This window comes from Physella acuta, unplaced genomic scaffold (genome assembly GCF_028476545.2).
Source record: "Physella acuta isolate Inbredline_101_S28 unplaced genomic scaffold, ASM2847654v3 ptg001700l, whole genome shotgun sequence".
In the NCBI taxonomy this organism is placed as follows: Eukaryota; Metazoa; Mollusca; class Gastropoda; family Physidae; genus Physella; species Physella acuta.
Genome location: NW_026733213.1, coordinates 220,457 through 236,426, shown reverse-complemented (window position 1 = coordinate 236,426; position 15,970 = coordinate 220,457). Strand labels below are relative to the sequence as shown.

At 37.6% G+C, this 15,970-nt stretch overlaps 1 protein-coding gene across 1 annotated transcript in view; it reads left to right on the top strand.

Annotated features, from left to right (window-relative positions):
* Positions 1-11,377, top strand: part of LOC131929966 (uncharacterized) — a 61,681-nt gene extending 50,304 nt beyond the window's left edge. Inside the window, exons 25-32 of the mRNA XM_059286351.1 lie at positions 782-955; positions 1,292-1,501; positions 2,528-2,719; positions 3,052-3,129; positions 3,828-4,013; positions 5,440-5,550; positions 6,257-6,400; positions 9,938-11,377. Coding sequence (XP_059142334.1) covers positions 782-955; positions 1,292-1,501; positions 2,528-2,719; positions 3,052-3,129; positions 3,828-4,013; positions 5,440-5,550; positions 6,257-6,400; positions 9,938-10,524 — 1,682 coding nt within the window. The 3' untranslated portion in view covers positions 10,525-11,377. The remainder of the gene's footprint in view (positions 1-781; positions 956-1,291; positions 1,502-2,527; positions 2,720-3,051; positions 3,130-3,827; positions 4,014-5,439; positions 5,551-6,256; positions 6,401-9,937) is intronic.
* Positions 11,378-15,970: the final 4,593 nt, after the last annotated feature.

The following is a 15,970-nucleotide window of genomic DNA, read 5'->3' as shown; positions in this document are numbered from 1 at the left end:
AGTCCATACATCTGCATGCAGTATAGATGGTTTTGTAATTTTGAATCAGTAAACACAAAACAGTAGGCCACTACGGCTATTCCAAACACATTGAGCTCACTTCTATTTATGAACTTTACACTGTAGTGTAGACTTGTCATAACATTCTAGTAGGCTACAATTATACTGGCATTACTACTAGTAGTGTACTGAATGACTAGGATTTCGTTTTCAAAATAATTGTTTATGCGGTTCATTGTAATGGCTATTGGAAGCCTCCAGCAAAAGCAGGTTCTTTCGGGCAACTGTTGTCACACCAGAAAGACGATAGACAAAAATGTCTCAGGAATGAGGAATGAGGGAGCATGACATGTCAGCACCTTTTGCTGTGTTTGTGGTCTAAGATGTGTTCCGATAGAAAATCGAGTAAAAATCGTACTCAAAATATACTTTTGTGCTGTATTTATGTGTGAAAATTACAAAAATGATTGTTATAATGATTGCCATGTTATTAGTTAAAAAATTGTATCGTTTTTTCCTGTTTTGTAAATTTTTTAATTTTTGGAAAAAATGTCCTACATTCCTGACGGTACCTATAAGTACCAATACATTTTTGGGCCCTTAAAAATTTATGAAACAAAATTTCCTTCGACATATGCTTTAAATGTGCCAAAAGCAATATGATGACACATTGTTTAAGAAAAAATGTCATTCGGAACCTAATTCCGTAAATAAAGGGTTAAATCATTCAACGCAGAACTTACAATACATGTTATGTCTGTGTTCCAACTTTCTGTATTAGTGAATGGTCAGTTCGGCCACTGGTCACCGTGGTCCGAGTGCTCAGCGTCGTGTGGTGGGGGCGTATCCTCTAGGTCACGTGCATGTGACAACCCTCCTCCCAAAAATGGCGGACTGCCGTGTACTCACTCACTGGCCAGGGAGAGCCGGACGTGCAATGAGCAGACGTGTAGAGGTAAAAATAAATTTCCAAAACGTTATTTACTGTGTTGGGTCAAGTTATGACCTCTATTGTGTCCTGTAAGTCACGTGATGTCGACCCGTGTGTCCTGTCAGTCACGTGATGTCCCTCAGTGTGTCCTGTCAGTCACATGATGTCCTCTAATATGTCCTGTCAGTCACGTGATGTCCTCTACTGTGTCCTGTCAGTCACGTGATGTCCACCAGTGTGTCCTGTCAGTCAAATGATGTCCTCTGTCCTGTCAGTCACGTGATGTCCCCTAGTGATGTCCTGTGAGTCACATGATGTCCTCTAGTGTGTCCTGTCAGTCACGTGATCTCTGTCCACCAGTGTGTCCAGTACCAGAGCCTAGAACCAACTGGAAGTCCTGGAACTGTACCGACCAAGACGGCGACATGATCAGCTGCAACATCGTGTGCAAGCCTGGCATGGCTATCGTGGAGGACGTCGACAACATCTTCATCTGTGGGTTCGCCACCAACTACACCTGGTCACAGCAGACGGTGGTCAACCCGGTGGGAATTCTGCCAGACTGCACAGGTAGGGGGCGTGTCTTGCAGGGTAACTGTCAGACTGTACAGGTAAGGGGCGTGTCTTGCAGGGTATCTGTCAGACTGTACAGGTAATGGGCGTGTCTTGCAGGGTACCTATGAGACTGCACAGGTAAGGGGCTTGTCTTGCGAAGTACCTGCCAGATTGTTCAGGTAAGGGGCGTGTCTTGCAGGGTACTTGTCAGAGTTTACAGGTAGGGGCGTGTCTTGCAGGGTACCTGTCAGAGTTTACAGGTAAGGGGCGTGTCTTGCAGGGTACCTGTCAGAGTTTACAGGTAAGGGGCGTGTTTTGCAGGGTACCTGCCAGATTGTTCAGGTAGGGGGCGTGTCTTGCAGGGTAATTGTCAGAGTTTACAGATAAGGGGCGTGTCTTGCAGGGTACCTGTCAGACTATATAGGGAGGGGGCGTATCTTTCAGGGTACGTGTCAGACTGTACATAATTATATGATCAACATATATATATATATGTAAAGTTTTGAACTTTCGAACAAAAGGCTATTCAAGATGGCCTGATGCGTTCAAATATTTTTTAAGTACCCTAACTTAGATACACACAAATAAAGAAGACTTGTTAGTTAAGAAGTTATTTTTTTTTTCCGGAGCTTACCCCCTTAACCAAACCATTGTGCACGACGTCCAGCATTTATTTAAAGAGATTATTATTGTTCGTCGCGATAAGTTACTTTAGTCAGAGTGTTTACAAAAAAAAAATACGATGCTGTATAACTGAAATGATAAAGAAAATAAACACAAATAATACAAAAAATACTCACAGTATCCGAAGTGCAAAAAAAAAAATAACGTAAACTAGCCACTTAGTAAAGGCCTGTTGGCAGAAAATCATAAATTACTTGAGTAACACCTAAATCCACAATATTCCAATCCACGCCTTTAAATACCTGACAGGACAAATGATATCAGAGAACACTTTCTCAGACAAAATTTCCCAGACAAAATATCTCACGGACAAATAAATCAGGACAACGATTCCTAGTATTTTCTTCTTTTATTTAGACCGTAAAATCCCCCAGTCGATCAAGCCACAGATAACTGTGACCATTGACGTTAACTGTAACGACAGCCCTACCCCAGAACGGTTTGAGGAGGCAATGAGTAATCGAATAGGTGGCCTGGAGTGTAGGAGGGAGAACAAATGTGGTTACGTCATCAAGTCTGAGAGAAGGTGTGGCAGGAAGCGATCAACAGGTATACATTTTTTTATCACCGCGAGTTTGATGGTGTGACTGTTTATACCACTTGCCCATACCTAGGTTCACTTCCACGAAGATTGCAATGGTTAGTGGTCAGTGAAATATCTCCACTGACCAATAGTACGCTCAAAACAATAGCCATTGTGTACGCGTTGTTGTGATTGAGAGCGGTGCACACATAGAGTGTCTATGAGAGTGCTTGAGTGTGTCTATGAGAGTGCTTGAGTGTGTCTATAAGAGTGCTTGAGTGTGTCTACGAGAGTGTATGCCTAGAACTCTGGGTGTAGGTGTATAGATGTATCAATGATGTTTTTGTTATATCTCCAGGTGTTTTAGTCATGACTGTTGACCTTGAGGTGCTGGGATTTGATGATGTCAAGGCCGACTATTTTAGCCAACTGTCAGGTAGCTGCTCTTGACTTTATCTTCACTTTATCTTCGTACGTGCATTCCTGGATGCATACTGTTTTCATTAGATAAGTACCACCAACACGGGCATATTCGATGCTCTCTATTAGTTATGCCGTATAGTGTGGTGTGTGGGTTATACCGTATAGTGTGGTGTGTGAGTTATACCGTATAGTGTGGTGTGTCAGTTATACCGTATATTGCAACGCTTTGACAATGGAATAAAGATGATGTAATTCCAAAATAAAGGTGTCATTACAAACGGCAACAGCTACCTATGTTAATCATAATTACATGAGACAGGTAAGTGTGCAGGAACCTGTGTATCCAGGGCGACTAGATGATCAAGCCATCGATTCCGCCAGAACAGTCTTAAAACGGATTTTACTATTCCACTATTTAACTTTGTACAACGGTCATTCAAGTAGAAAAGCGGAAAACAGTCGACCCCCCCACCCAAAAAAAAGAAAGCTACCGAAATTCAGGGCATAAATGATTTGATAAAATTGAATAAATATAAGGTTTTCCAGACAAAGAACATTGGTTTAAAAAAACAAACACATGTTTTAATGAAGACACATCAAGCTTGTATATACATGGTGTCATTCAAAGTAAATGATCCTATTTTATTTCATCCGTAGTGGCTGTTGCATTACGTTTCTTTACATTAAAACAAAAAATTAAAAACTCCACAGAAGAAGAAGCAGAACGCCAGATGGAGCACCTGTACACGCTGGAGAAGATGGTCAAGGAGATCTCGGACAAGAACGAGACTTTGTTCTCGCCTGTCGTGGACGGGGTCGAGTTCAAAGGTCACGTGGAGACCTTTCAGGCGGTGGTGGCATGTCAAGAAGGATCGGGGTTTTTACATGGATTCTGTGGTGTGTGGGTTTGTGTGGTGTGTATGTTTGTGTGGTGTGTGGGTTTGTGTGGTGTGTGGGTTTGTGTGGTGTGTGGGGTTGTATGATGTGTGGGTTTGTGTGGTGTGTGGGTTTGTGTGGTGTGTGGGTTTGTGTGGTGTGTGGGTTTGTGTGGTGTGTGGGTTTGTGTGGTGTGTGGGGTTGTATGATGTGTGGGTTTGTGTGGTGTGTGGGTTTGTGTGGTGTGTGGGTTTGTGTGGTGTGTGGGTTTGTGTGGTGTGTGGGTTTGTGTGGTGTGTGGGTTTGTGTGGTGTGTGGGTTTGTGTGGTGTGTATGTTTGTGTGGTGTGTGGGTTTGTGTGGTGTGTGAGTTTGTGTGGTGTGTGGGTTTGTGTGGTGTGTGGGGTTGTATGATGTGTGGGTTTGTGTGGTGTGTGGGTTTGTGTGGTGTGTGGGTTTGTGTGGTGTGTGGGTTTGTGTGGTGTGTGGGTTTGTGTGGTGTGTGGGTTTGTGTGGTGTGTGGGGTTGTATGATGTGTGGGTTTGTGTGGTGTGTGAGTTTGTGTGGTGTGTGAGTTTGTGTGGTGTGTGGGTTTGTGTGGTGTGTGGGGTTGTATGATGTGTGGGTTTGTGTGGTGTGTGGGTTTGTGTGGTGTGTGGGTTTGTGTGGTGTGTGGGTTTGTGTGGTGTGTGGGTTTGTGTGGTGTGTGGGTTTGTGTGGTGTGTGGGTTTGTGTGGTGTGGGGGTTTGTGTGGTGTGTGAGTGTGTGTGGTGTTTGGGTTTGTGTGGTGTGTGGGTTTGTGTGGTGTGTGGGTTTGTGTGGTGTGTTGGTTTGTGTGGTGTGGGGGTTTGTGTGGTGTGGGGGTTTGTGTGGTGTGTTGGTTTGTGTGGTGTGGGGGTTTGTGTGGTGTGTGTGGTGTGTGAATGTGTGTGGTGTTTGGGTTTGTGTTGTGTGTGGGTTTGTGTGAGTTTGTGTGGTGTGTGGGTTTGTGTGGTGTGGGGGTTTGTGTGGTGTGGGGGTTTGTGTGGTGTGGGGGTTTGTGTGGTGTTTGGGTTTGTGTGGTTATTGGGTTTGTGTGGTTATTGGGTTTGTGTGGTTATTGGGTTTGTGTGGGTTTGTGTAGTGTGTGGGTTTGTGTGGTGTGGGGGTTTGTGTGGTGTGTGGGTTTGTGTGGTGTGTGTGGTGTGTGGGTTTGTGTGGGCTGTGGGTTTGTGTGGTGTATGGGTTTGTTTGGGTTTGTGTGGTGTGTGGGTTTGTGTGGTGTGGGGGTTTGTGTGGTGTGTGAGTTTGTGTGAGTTTGTGTGGTGTTTGGGTTTGTGTGGTGTATGGGTTATGTGGTGTGGGGTGTGTGGCTTGATGTAGCGTGTGGATTAATGTTATGTGTTATGTGATGTATGTGTTTTGTGTGGCGTACCTTTATGTGTGAATTCACTAACTTGTGTCCTCAGTTGACTGCCCAGCCGGAAGTTACTCCACCGGAAACGGCTCATGTCTGCTGTGTGAGAAAGGTTTTTACCAGGACCAGGCCAAGATGTCCGAGTGTTTGCCGTGTCCAAACGGTCAGTATTGGTCAGTTGTAGATGTGTTTGTGTAACAACATGTATTTGTAGATTAGACAATACGGTGTTATTGTGAGTTCTTCAACGAATACGAATAACAACGAATTTCAACATAATACTTTATTCACATTAATATAAAATAAATCCATAGGAATTAATTATGAAAATCCATAGTGGAATAACAGCAATCAAAATACAACCCAGAAACAGAGTGACGTGGTGACAGCTTACAACATTCTTCTATACAGGCACTATACAGGCACTATACAGGCACTATACAGGCACTATACAGGCACTATACAGGCACTACACAGGCACTATACAGGCACACTTAGCCCACCTTACGCTCCCCTTTTATACCCTACATTCTCTCCCCTAACGTCGGTGAGCGATCGAACAAAAAGCATGGAAAAACATGACTAGTCGCTCACACAGTCATTCCGTTGGCCAGTTACTCTACTTTTATACAACTTCATGCTAATTACAATATAATAAATCATACCCAAAAATACAATCTGTCGAGGGTTTGGCTATTTAATTGTGTTTAGTTGAACATAAAGAGCGATGCTCAAAATGCGTAATTATGAAATATGAAATTCTAATCAGAAATGCAAATGCATTTTTCCCTATGTGGACAAAATTTGTTGTTGTTGTTTTTTTTTTTTTTTTGCTCTGAATGTTTATTTATTTTAATCGTTAATACCAGACACGACCACTTCTGGTGTCGGCGCCTACTCCATGAATGAGTGCACTACAACACCTGTACGCTACGAAGACGTATTTCCTCTAGCATTTGAGAGCGAGTTGACAACAGCGTCTGAAAATTTGACGACCACAGAGAACAAATCAGGTAATAAAACCAGGATTACAAAACGTTATAATAAGAGTACATTACACAAATAACAAGTCTGTTGTACATGTTCTTTTACGTTAATAGTAAATATAAAAGCGTTCGTCCTCTTTTTTTTACCACTCTCCTGAAATCTTAAAAAAAAGATTTACAATCTCAGCTTGTTTATATAACCTAGTTATCAATTACTTAGTTGGATATAGTATTCATAAAATTAATTTTGAAGACTATAACAGATTGCAGAAGTAAAATAATTTCTTACGTTGTCATCGAAAATATTTTAAAATTAGAAATAGGTAAAAATATGAAACAGGATTTAACAAGACAGATAGACACCAAAACCCTTCATTTGACATTCTAGTATTTTTGCTACAAAGTAAGAAATAACCCCAAATGAATCTACACACATGTAAAAGCTCGTGAGCCTCACTCCTGCTAGTAGCGAGATCCCGTTTGACCCCGGGTCACACCCAACACAGGTGTGTTTCGATTCACTCAGTCTGAATTTTATTTCCGTTTGTTTACACTGGCCGGATAGCTGTGATTGAGGCGGTTTTTTGTTTGTTGTGAAAATAATTTAAATTCACTGGCCGTGTTTTTCTTCAAGACAATATTTGTCACAACATTAGGTGAGTAACTTTATCAAAAATTAAGTTGTCTGTATACTGTTTTGCTATATTTGTGCTGATGATATCTTATAACAGTATGTAGCAATTTAGATACATTATGCAACAGTACGATCATGGCATCAGCTTGCACTACTATAAAGTGACTTTTCTGTACTATAATAACTAGTTGATTGAACGATTTCTAACGTTTAGTAGGTAGACTCTAGTCATCTGTTGGTTCTTACGCTAGCTTAGTTTTTCATTCCATTATAATAATAATATGTACACTTTCGGCTGGGCAGAGAGCTGACCACGATATCCTCCCATATGCCGAGGTCATTGAAACAGAGAAACTAGATTTAGATTCCTACTCTATGTGTCTGGGACACAAACGGGAAAAGATAATGAATATGTAAATTATATTTTTTAAAAGTGTTAAAATATGTAACAATAGTAATGTAGTCGGGATTTTAGCTAGTATTTACTAATTTTAGTTAGATTTAGCACTTACAAAGTAATCTATGCATACAGATAAGCTTACAATAAAGGGAGTACATTTTAGCTCTAATTACTGTTGAAGAAAAAAGTGTCATAATGTTTATAAATGATAATATAACATTAGACTAATATTTACTAATTATTCCTTTCGAATAACGTACATACATTTTTTATTCATACTTATTCTTACATATCAACAGTGTTGGGATCAAATAAGTTTAGAAAGGAGTATGGTAAGTATTATTGAAGAAAGATAATAATACTATTAGGCATATAGCTACATACTTAGCCTTCATATTATTTACAAATGCACTTATAAAGGTAGCAGTGGTTTACTTATTTTAATAATAGTAATTAAAAATGTAATTAATAAAACCATGGTTAGAGATTATTTTAGTGTAGACATTGTTTTATTTATTTTTACAGGATTTGTGTGTCTAGAATGACTGATTCAGATGTCGAGGACAGTTCTGACTGAATTGATCTGGTAGCCTTCAAGGTGAATCTAAATGAAAGTGATATAGTTGTAATATTTTATTATTTATCTTAAGAAGTTAAAACCTAGTAACTATAGTTGATAGTGCACTGGTAATTATTGTTGAAGAAAAACCATGGTAAAATAATTTTTTACTTTCATTCTTACATAGTACTTCACACATCCAAATAAAATCAGAATCCTCTAGTACAGGGGTTCCCAACCCCGTGCCCGTGGGCGCCATGGCGCCCGCCGAACGATTCGTATGTGCCCGCCTCTCACTATTCGACAGAGACAGAATTTTTTTCATAAACATTATTGAAAGGTTGAAGGGGATGGAAATCGAAGGTTTGAGGGGGGGGTGTGCAAATCGAAAATTTGAGGGGGGGGATGCAAATCGAAAGTTTGAGGGGGGGGGGTTACAAATCGAAAGTTTTGTCCCCGGGTGACGGTAAGGGTCGCTACGCCTCTGGAAGGAGTTTGTCGATTTAAAATAGGTGGTGTCCGCCACCCTACCGATATTTTAGAATGTGCTCTAGAGTAAAAAAAGGTTGGGAACCCCTGCTCTAGTATAATAAAAGTAGCAGTGATACATTGTTTTTATTTCAATTATAATTTAATTAGTGCATGTGTGAAGATAAAGTTAATAGATCAAGATATAATTCATCGCTTGTTTCAGTGGTGAAATCATTTTGTTTACAGGATGCTTAAAATGAGCAAAGTTTCTCGCAGAGCAATTCTGTATGAAAAAGAGATGGCATATTTCTTAGTCCACTAATGTCTACTATCCATCTATTGATTCATCTGATGGTGAAGGTGTTACTGTTACTGGACTCAATATAAAGTGATATAGATAGAATGATTGTATTAGTTCGGACCAAGTAAAAAGGCATATTTTATTCTAAGAGTTCTACATTTATAAGATGTACGATAATAAGACGTTGCTAGTCTAGCAAGTGGTAAACTATAACATATGAATGTTCTCTAGTATTTGAAATGAAGGAAATATAAGAATTGATAAAAAAAAATTAAGCTCAAGGCCTTGTGGCTTTTGAAGATTGTTTTATTTCACACTATGTAATATTTTCCAAAATTACATTCATAGAGACTGTTAGTATAATATGCGAACAGAAGTCTATAACAGATGTAAATCAATTCAATGGCATTTAACGGTTCATGCTTCGAGTTTGTTTGCTCAAGAAAAGTTCTGTTCAGGACAAGATATCAGCATTGTAGAGAGTTTAATTTCTTTCCTATAAAACGTTTGAATGGTTGAAAACCACTTGAAAACGATAACAAGTTCAAATTATACTAGACAGAGGTCCTGCTGAGCACACTGAGGCTACTTATTGACTGACCCAATACAAACTTGCGTGATTTTAAAGAAATATTACCTAAATTGTGATAGAGATGTGAATTTTTATTTAGTAAATAAATTTCTAATGCTCCGAAGGTAAAATAAATATCTGTTTTTACTGAAACCAATAATTACTCAACTAATTTATCAATGTGTATCTTTATTTAATTTTTCCAATTGTTAAAAAAATGTAGCAAAATTGCTACATAATGTTGTTTTTTTTTTTTTGGAAAATAAAGATTATTTAATAAAGTCAAATCATTTAAAACGTTACGTTTAATAACAAGCTCTTATATAATTTTGTACTTAAATGGAAAAAAAATACATTCATTAAATGTTTAATAATGCGCCACTATTTGAATAACTATAAAGAAAAGCAATAATGCAACTTCCTCATTATTTATGCTCTTTACACACAACAGCCTGTCAAATAATCTTTTCTGAAAAAGCTTTCACGCAATTAATTCATGAAACGAAGGTCGCCATTCAATATCAACCCCTTAAAAAGTTGTGTCTTTGAAACTTAAGATGTTTTAAGAGTTTCTCTACCACTGAACATACCTACAAGTAAAACAAAACCGTTTCTCTGTGCTTACTAGATACATTTGAAATAATGAGATCAACAGAAAGCTGGGCAATATCGACACGTGTGGACACGAGTTTGGCAGAAGATGTGACAGAAAATGTGACAGAAATTGTGACAGAATATGTGATATCATGGAGCAACAAGTGTGGCTATGATTGTGGCACAACGTGTGGAGCAAGATGTGGCGTGACATGTGGCAGTAAGGAGGACAATTTTTGGGGCACCTTGTATGGGACACGGTGTGGAACCACGTGTGGTAGGAGGTGTGGTATTAAGTGTGGCATAAAGTGTGGCACCACATGGGACAAAGTGTGGGACACCAAATGTGGCGTCTGGTGTGGCATTAAGTGTGGCGCAAGATGTGGGGACAAATGTGGCACCAACCGGTACATCAAACGGCGCGCCAAATGTGGCATTACCTGTGGCACACAATGTGGCACAATCTGTGGCAATAAATGTGGTAAGAACGTTGCGGACATAGTTACAGCGGATGTGTCACGAAATGTGACATCTAGTGCACCAATTGCACGATCAAGTCCGGCGTCAACTCAACGCAAACTGCAGAAGACTACACCAAAGGACGTTAAGTCGGGTAACTAGACAACAGCTGCCGTCTTGGTTGGTTGAACCCAGGTGTATCTCTGGTTACTATCAAATGAAATTGATATAGTGTGCGAGAAAAGAGATTGGATACACATTCAAATTAAATGAAGGCTACTTAAGTGAAAAATTTTAAACTGTTTGTAATTATAACTTTTTTTTAAAGAATTAATGAAAATATTTATCATATATTATCAATAAAATAAATATTTGTTTTTCCTTTATCTTATGAATTTGAAAAAAAAATATGTATAGGCTACTCACTACACTAAGAAGATGCAATGTTTCAGTATTGATAATATTTAAATTTTTCATAACATTACTTGTCTGACAAAGGGAGATATTCAAAATCAAGTTTGATCTTTATATTTAAAAATAATTTTACGTTATTGAAGATATGGTGATATCATCTCCTGTGCCTAAATGTTCTAAAAATCTTTTAAATTTTATTCCAGTGTATGAAATTTTAGAAACTATGTAACGGTATACTGTTTTTGTTTCACTTGCTAATAAACACTATGTTTGCAAATATATTAAACACATTGTTTAATTTGCACAGAAGTATAACCTTGATATTGATGCTTCTAGTGTTCCCCTGCACTAGTGGCATTTAAACACTGCATGTTATCAATAAAACTATGGGCACTTGTTAATATTTTTTTATGTTATTAGCTGTATTTTCAGTTAAAAATGAATGTAGAACACCCAGAATTAAAAAACAAAATGTATCCAAACAAAATCTTTTGCTTTATATCAATCCAATAACTATTTCTTCATCACTTGAATGAACATTTTATGAAACGATTTTCACAGGTAGATATGCCAGTATATGGTCAACATTTCAAAATACATTTTAATATCCTTAATGATTCTAATTTTTCTTGTGAACCTATCGTAGAGTTAAGGACTCACCTATTCATCGTGGAAGTACGGAATAAACACCTATTTATCGTACTCTGACTTGTTTCCATTAGTCTCCATTACATTCTACCTGCTAGAGCTTCAAAGACAACTGATACAACCATGTTTGTTTTGGCGTACTCACTCCGTCTTTCTGGGATACCAGTCTAATGCCTGTCTAGCTAATCTGTTCGATAGTTTCAACCAAACGTCAAATGAAGCCTTTCTCAAGCGTACTCTGCCTCTGATGTTCGGTATCACAGGAGAGCAACTTATGGATTGAACGGAATCAAACACTTGCCACACAACGTTAGTTACATTATAAAAAGTAATTGAACTGTCAGTAATAAACTGGTCAATTAATTGTTAATTAAAATAAAGCGGAAGTGATCTCCAATAAATTTTCTCAAATATTCTTATGTAAAACTAGTGAGGATATAGAAACAGTTTTTAATCCATTTTTTAATAACTTATACTTTTAAAATAGAATAGAATCTTGTAGAAAAAAGAATTGCGCATCAAATGGACGACAAATAATGTGGGCATAATAGCGCCCCCCCCCCCCGAACAAAATGGAATTCATATAAAAAACATATACTTTTACCCCCCTCCCCCGCCTCCCGGAAAGTGTTTTCCGCCCCCCCCCCCCCCTCCCCCGGTGAAAAAAAGTCGGGAATAAACACGGTTAGTATTCTTTAAATTTAAATGCGTTTTTTTTTTTTTTTGTGAGAAGTCAGAAATAGCATAAATTACTGCTTTCTGTCACCAGAAATTACTCAAGATTCGACAGGAGACAGAGAATTGATCTTTTAAATCTTATTGAAATGTCATTTATCTATCAGAAACAGTACTCAAGTTATTGGCTTTTGAAAAACAGAAAGTAGAATAAATTCCACTTTTGGTTACCGGAAATCTCTGAAAAGTTGATACAGAACTATGAATTGGATGTAATACTTATATATGATGTTTTACCAACCTACTCAAATTATCGTGTGCACAGACATACATACAGACAAATGGGCAAAATTGCAAAACTAAGTTTTTTCGACTCAGAGAGGTGTGAAACGTCGAGATTTGTAAAAATCTTGATTTCAGGTTTTGTTATGTAAGATTAGAATACTTCCTCTATGCTTCGTAGATGAGAAAGTAAAAATAAAGCATTCAGTATGCACAGACTGGCCCTATATTTGACACACGTGTGTTGGCCTATATCTTGAACCTTCTTGTTGTAGTAAATTTCTTTTTGTTATGTGATTAAAAAAACTTTTATGGACACAGGAATTGGCCAGCTGTTCTCTTAGCCCCACACCTGGGTACAATATGCTTTTTACAGCTTCATCTAATTTGATTACTAGCAATTCTACCATAGAATGACCGGTATTTTCTAGCTTTTTTTGTTCAAAACTTAATAATTTAAAAAATTAATTATGTGCCCAATTTATATAGAGTCATAACTTAACAATATGGGCGATTGCAGTCTTGCACATTGGATAGCAAGGCACAAACAAAACCCTGAAGTCCAGAAGAGAATAGGCCATGCGTCAGGTCCTTTCTCTGTATACAGCTGATGTTCTCAAAGTTATCTGCTCCTACTTAGACAACCGAGTTCGTGGTCAACGCAAGGGTGAGAATTCAGCCAACCGTGACAAGAAGTTCACCTTCGACTTCGTTATAAGCGAGCAATCTATATATATAATTCTCTTCTTCGAGCCGTTAGAAAACAAGCTGCAAACGCTCTCCCTACCTCCCCACCCCTACATGGTTTTAGTGAGCTGTGTTCACTCTAAATGTTTACAAGCAGAGCCAACGATTTTAAACGTAGGGGGGGAGGGGGGGAAGGAATGGGGGGGGGGGGGGGGTTATGGTCCTTAACGAGCTACTTATAGTGTTTTAAAGAAATATTTTCAGTGTCAGCGTTGGTACTGTCGAATTCACAAATTATGAATTATTGAAAATTAGAAACAACTAAATAGCGGCGTATGTTATGCCGCGGGCCGGCTCGTAGCATTTAATCTTGTTACCTCCCCTTTTATAATTTAATTTTGTTACCTACCTATTTTTTATTTGATAGTTTACCTCCCCCTTTTATTTGTTAATACAATAATTTTTACATGTTTTAAAGAATAACCTAATGTTTAAATAGATTTAAAATATATATCCTTGCATTGTGATCAAAGAAGAACGTATCTAGAGAGCGTGAACTAAATCGATGCATTATTAAACTGTTTGTAATTGACTAACAAGTAAAAGCTTTTAGAAACAAGGTAATTAAAAAGTCTAGTGACAATTTTAGCGCAATTTCCTTATGTTATCTAAAAATAGCTCTGTCGTAGCGTAAATCAAGAGCAGGGTTAGTAAAACCATTGGTTAGTTATTAAAACGTTTTTTTATTTAAAAAAATTTCAGTATTTTACATGTTTTATTTACAATAGAGTTCCATGGCTAAAAACCATTGCGCGCCTAGCTACTGAACGTGATGACGCAGCCATTGAAAGTGATGGCGCAGCTATTGAACGTGATGACGCGTGTGGTGTGGTTGGATAATTCGGTCCAAATTTTAATTAATTAAAAAAATTGTTTGTGACCGAACGAAAGGATATTTTTGAAAACTTTCTTAAGCAATATTGTTCTAAATTATGGCAGGAATCGATTGGTACATGTTTCAAGTCGCTAAGTGGTCTGGTTGCCGAGATATGGGCCAAAAACTGCATTTTTTCGAGGTTTTTTGGATTTTCCGGGAAATCCATGAAAGAAACCCGGAATTTTTATGGCCTATGTTCATCATCGTAACTTGCTTAACATAATTGCTTTTGGAACTAGTCATCGATATTGCTTCGTTGAGGAGGTGATACGACTTAAAGCTGCGGACACCCATTCATACATTCATCCTTCCATCCATTCATCCATTCATCCATCCAGAAATGACGGGTTAATAAACGCAATTCTCCAGAATGGAAATTGCGCTAAAAAAATTTAGTTTGACGTAACCTTGCTATAGCTATACGTTGGTATATCTAAAAATAAAAGTCTGAGGCTTCACGTATGTTCACTGATAGGTTTATATTCTATAACAAAACCTAAAACCAATGGTTTATATTTTTATCATTAAACGACTAGACACTTAGACATACACCAAAAACCACTTCGTTTCGCCACTGGGACTGTTTTATCACCGCTATGTGTTCAACATCTCCATATGTTAGACATCGATTAATTTGAGCGTTTCAAAAACAAGGGACTGTGCTTATAGTGCACATAGGATAATTAATATAAACTATTTAACTAACATAGAAACTATATTTGTTTTCACAATTTAAAAGAATTTAATACCAAAGATCATGCAGATAAAATCAGAGATAATGTTGACATAATATTTGATTTTGAAAAAAAAAATAACCCCTATCAAATGACCGCTAAATAAAGTTTAAATATTCTCATGTATTCATATAAAATAAATTAAAGTTTCTTGTCTAAAATAAAATTAGCTGATATATTTTTGTAAATCTTAATTTTAATTAATTTACGTGAAAAAAATTGACAGAAACACTCTAAAATGTACATGTCATGCTTTGAGGGATTTTACGTTTTCAATTTAAGTAAAAAATCTAAACTTTGTTAAGGATAAACATAAAGCCTACATATATGGGACTATTCACACGGAAAATAACATACACATTTCGTGTCCTCTTTCGTAAAAGAAAGTAACATAACGAATAGGTATCATTTTTGTATTTATTTTGTTTTTAATTTACACTTACCATAATGACATATTTTGATTATTTTCAATATTAGCAATAATCAATGACGAAATGTTAAAAAAACTTAGAATAGTTGGAATAGAATAATTATAATGTACACAGTCAGATCTGTCACAAATTACTTTATTTGACAACGCATAGCAAATTCTTACTGTACGACTTGGCAGCATACACACCAAAGCAGTCCTAACAGATATTTACTGTAAGACTTAGCAGATACACCAAAGCAGTCCTAACAAATCCTTACTGTAAGACTTAGCAGATACACCAAAGCAGTCCTAACAAATCCTTACTGTAAGACTTAGCAGATACACCAAAGCAGTCCTAACAAATATTTACTGTAAGACTTAGCATACACACCAAAGCAGTCCTAACAAATCCTTACTGTAAGGCTTACCAGCATACACACCAAAGCAGTACTAACAAATTCTTACTGTAAGACTTGGTAGCATATACATCAAAGCAGTACTAACAAATTCTTACTGTAAGACTTGGTAGCATATACACCAAAGCTGTCCTAACAAATTCTTACTGTAAGACTTAGCATACACACTAAAGCAGTCCTAACAAATCCTTACTGTAAGACTTGGTAGCATACACAACAAAGCAGTCCTAACAAATCTTTACTGTAAGACTTAGCAGCATACACACTAAAGCAGTCCTAACAAATCCTTACTGTAAGGCTTAGCATACACACTAAAGCAGTCCTAGCAAATCCTTACTGTAAGACTTGGCAGCATACACACCAAAGCAATCATAACATATATTTACTGTTAGACGTGGCAGCA